The 504-nt window shown below is 70.8% G+C and overlaps 1 protein-coding gene across 1 annotated transcript; it reads right to left on the reverse strand.

Annotated features, from left to right (window-relative positions):
• Positions 1–182: 182 nt before the first annotated feature.
• LOC110594939 (prostaglandin E2 receptor EP1 subtype-like) lies at positions 183–489 on the reverse strand (the record flags this gene model as incomplete). Its single annotated transcript, XM_021709258.1, has 1 exon — positions 183–489. A coding segment is annotated over one exon (274 nt), but the record flags the coding sequence as incomplete, so codon positions are not given.
• Between the last annotated feature and the right edge of the window lie 15 nt (positions 490–504).

Consider the following 504-nt stretch of genomic DNA (forward strand, 5'->3'; position numbering starts at 1 on the left):
CGCCTCCCGAAGTCCGAGCGTCGGGTGTGTCCGCGCCCTCGCGCGGTCGGTCTCGGAACTGCACTCGCCCTGGAGGCGCGCACGGCGCCTCTGCCGCCCCCGCGCGGCCACGGTGGGTGATGCAGCCCCGACGGGACACACCGTCCTGGACTCGCAAAATGGCTTTATTCCCCAAAGGCGCTGGACTGGCCTAGCCGCTGGGCCTCTGGGCGCGCTTAGCAGTGGCTGAGGCCACTGTGCCGGGAGCTGCGCAGCGAGCTGATCTCCCAGGTGCTCCGGGTTAGGCCCAGCTCTGCGGGGCCGCCCTTGGCGCCGGCCCTCGGGGGCAGGAGGCGAAGCAGCTGGCGTAGCACCGCCTGGCGCAGCAGAATGTACACCCAGGGGTCCAGGATCTGGTTCCAGGAGGCAAGGCGCACGGCCAGGAACAGCGGCCGCTGCAGCGAGCTAGAGCTCCAGCCCCCGATGGCCAGCACCACCAGTACCTGCGGAAAGGCTGGCGTGAGC

Source organism: Carlito syrichta, unplaced genomic scaffold (genome assembly GCF_000164805.1).
Source record: "Carlito syrichta isolate Samal-C Ts95f unplaced genomic scaffold, Tarsius_syrichta-2.0.1 Scaffold169726, whole genome shotgun sequence".
In the NCBI taxonomy this organism is placed as follows: Eukaryota; Metazoa; Chordata; class Mammalia; order Primates; family Tarsiidae; genus Carlito; species Carlito syrichta.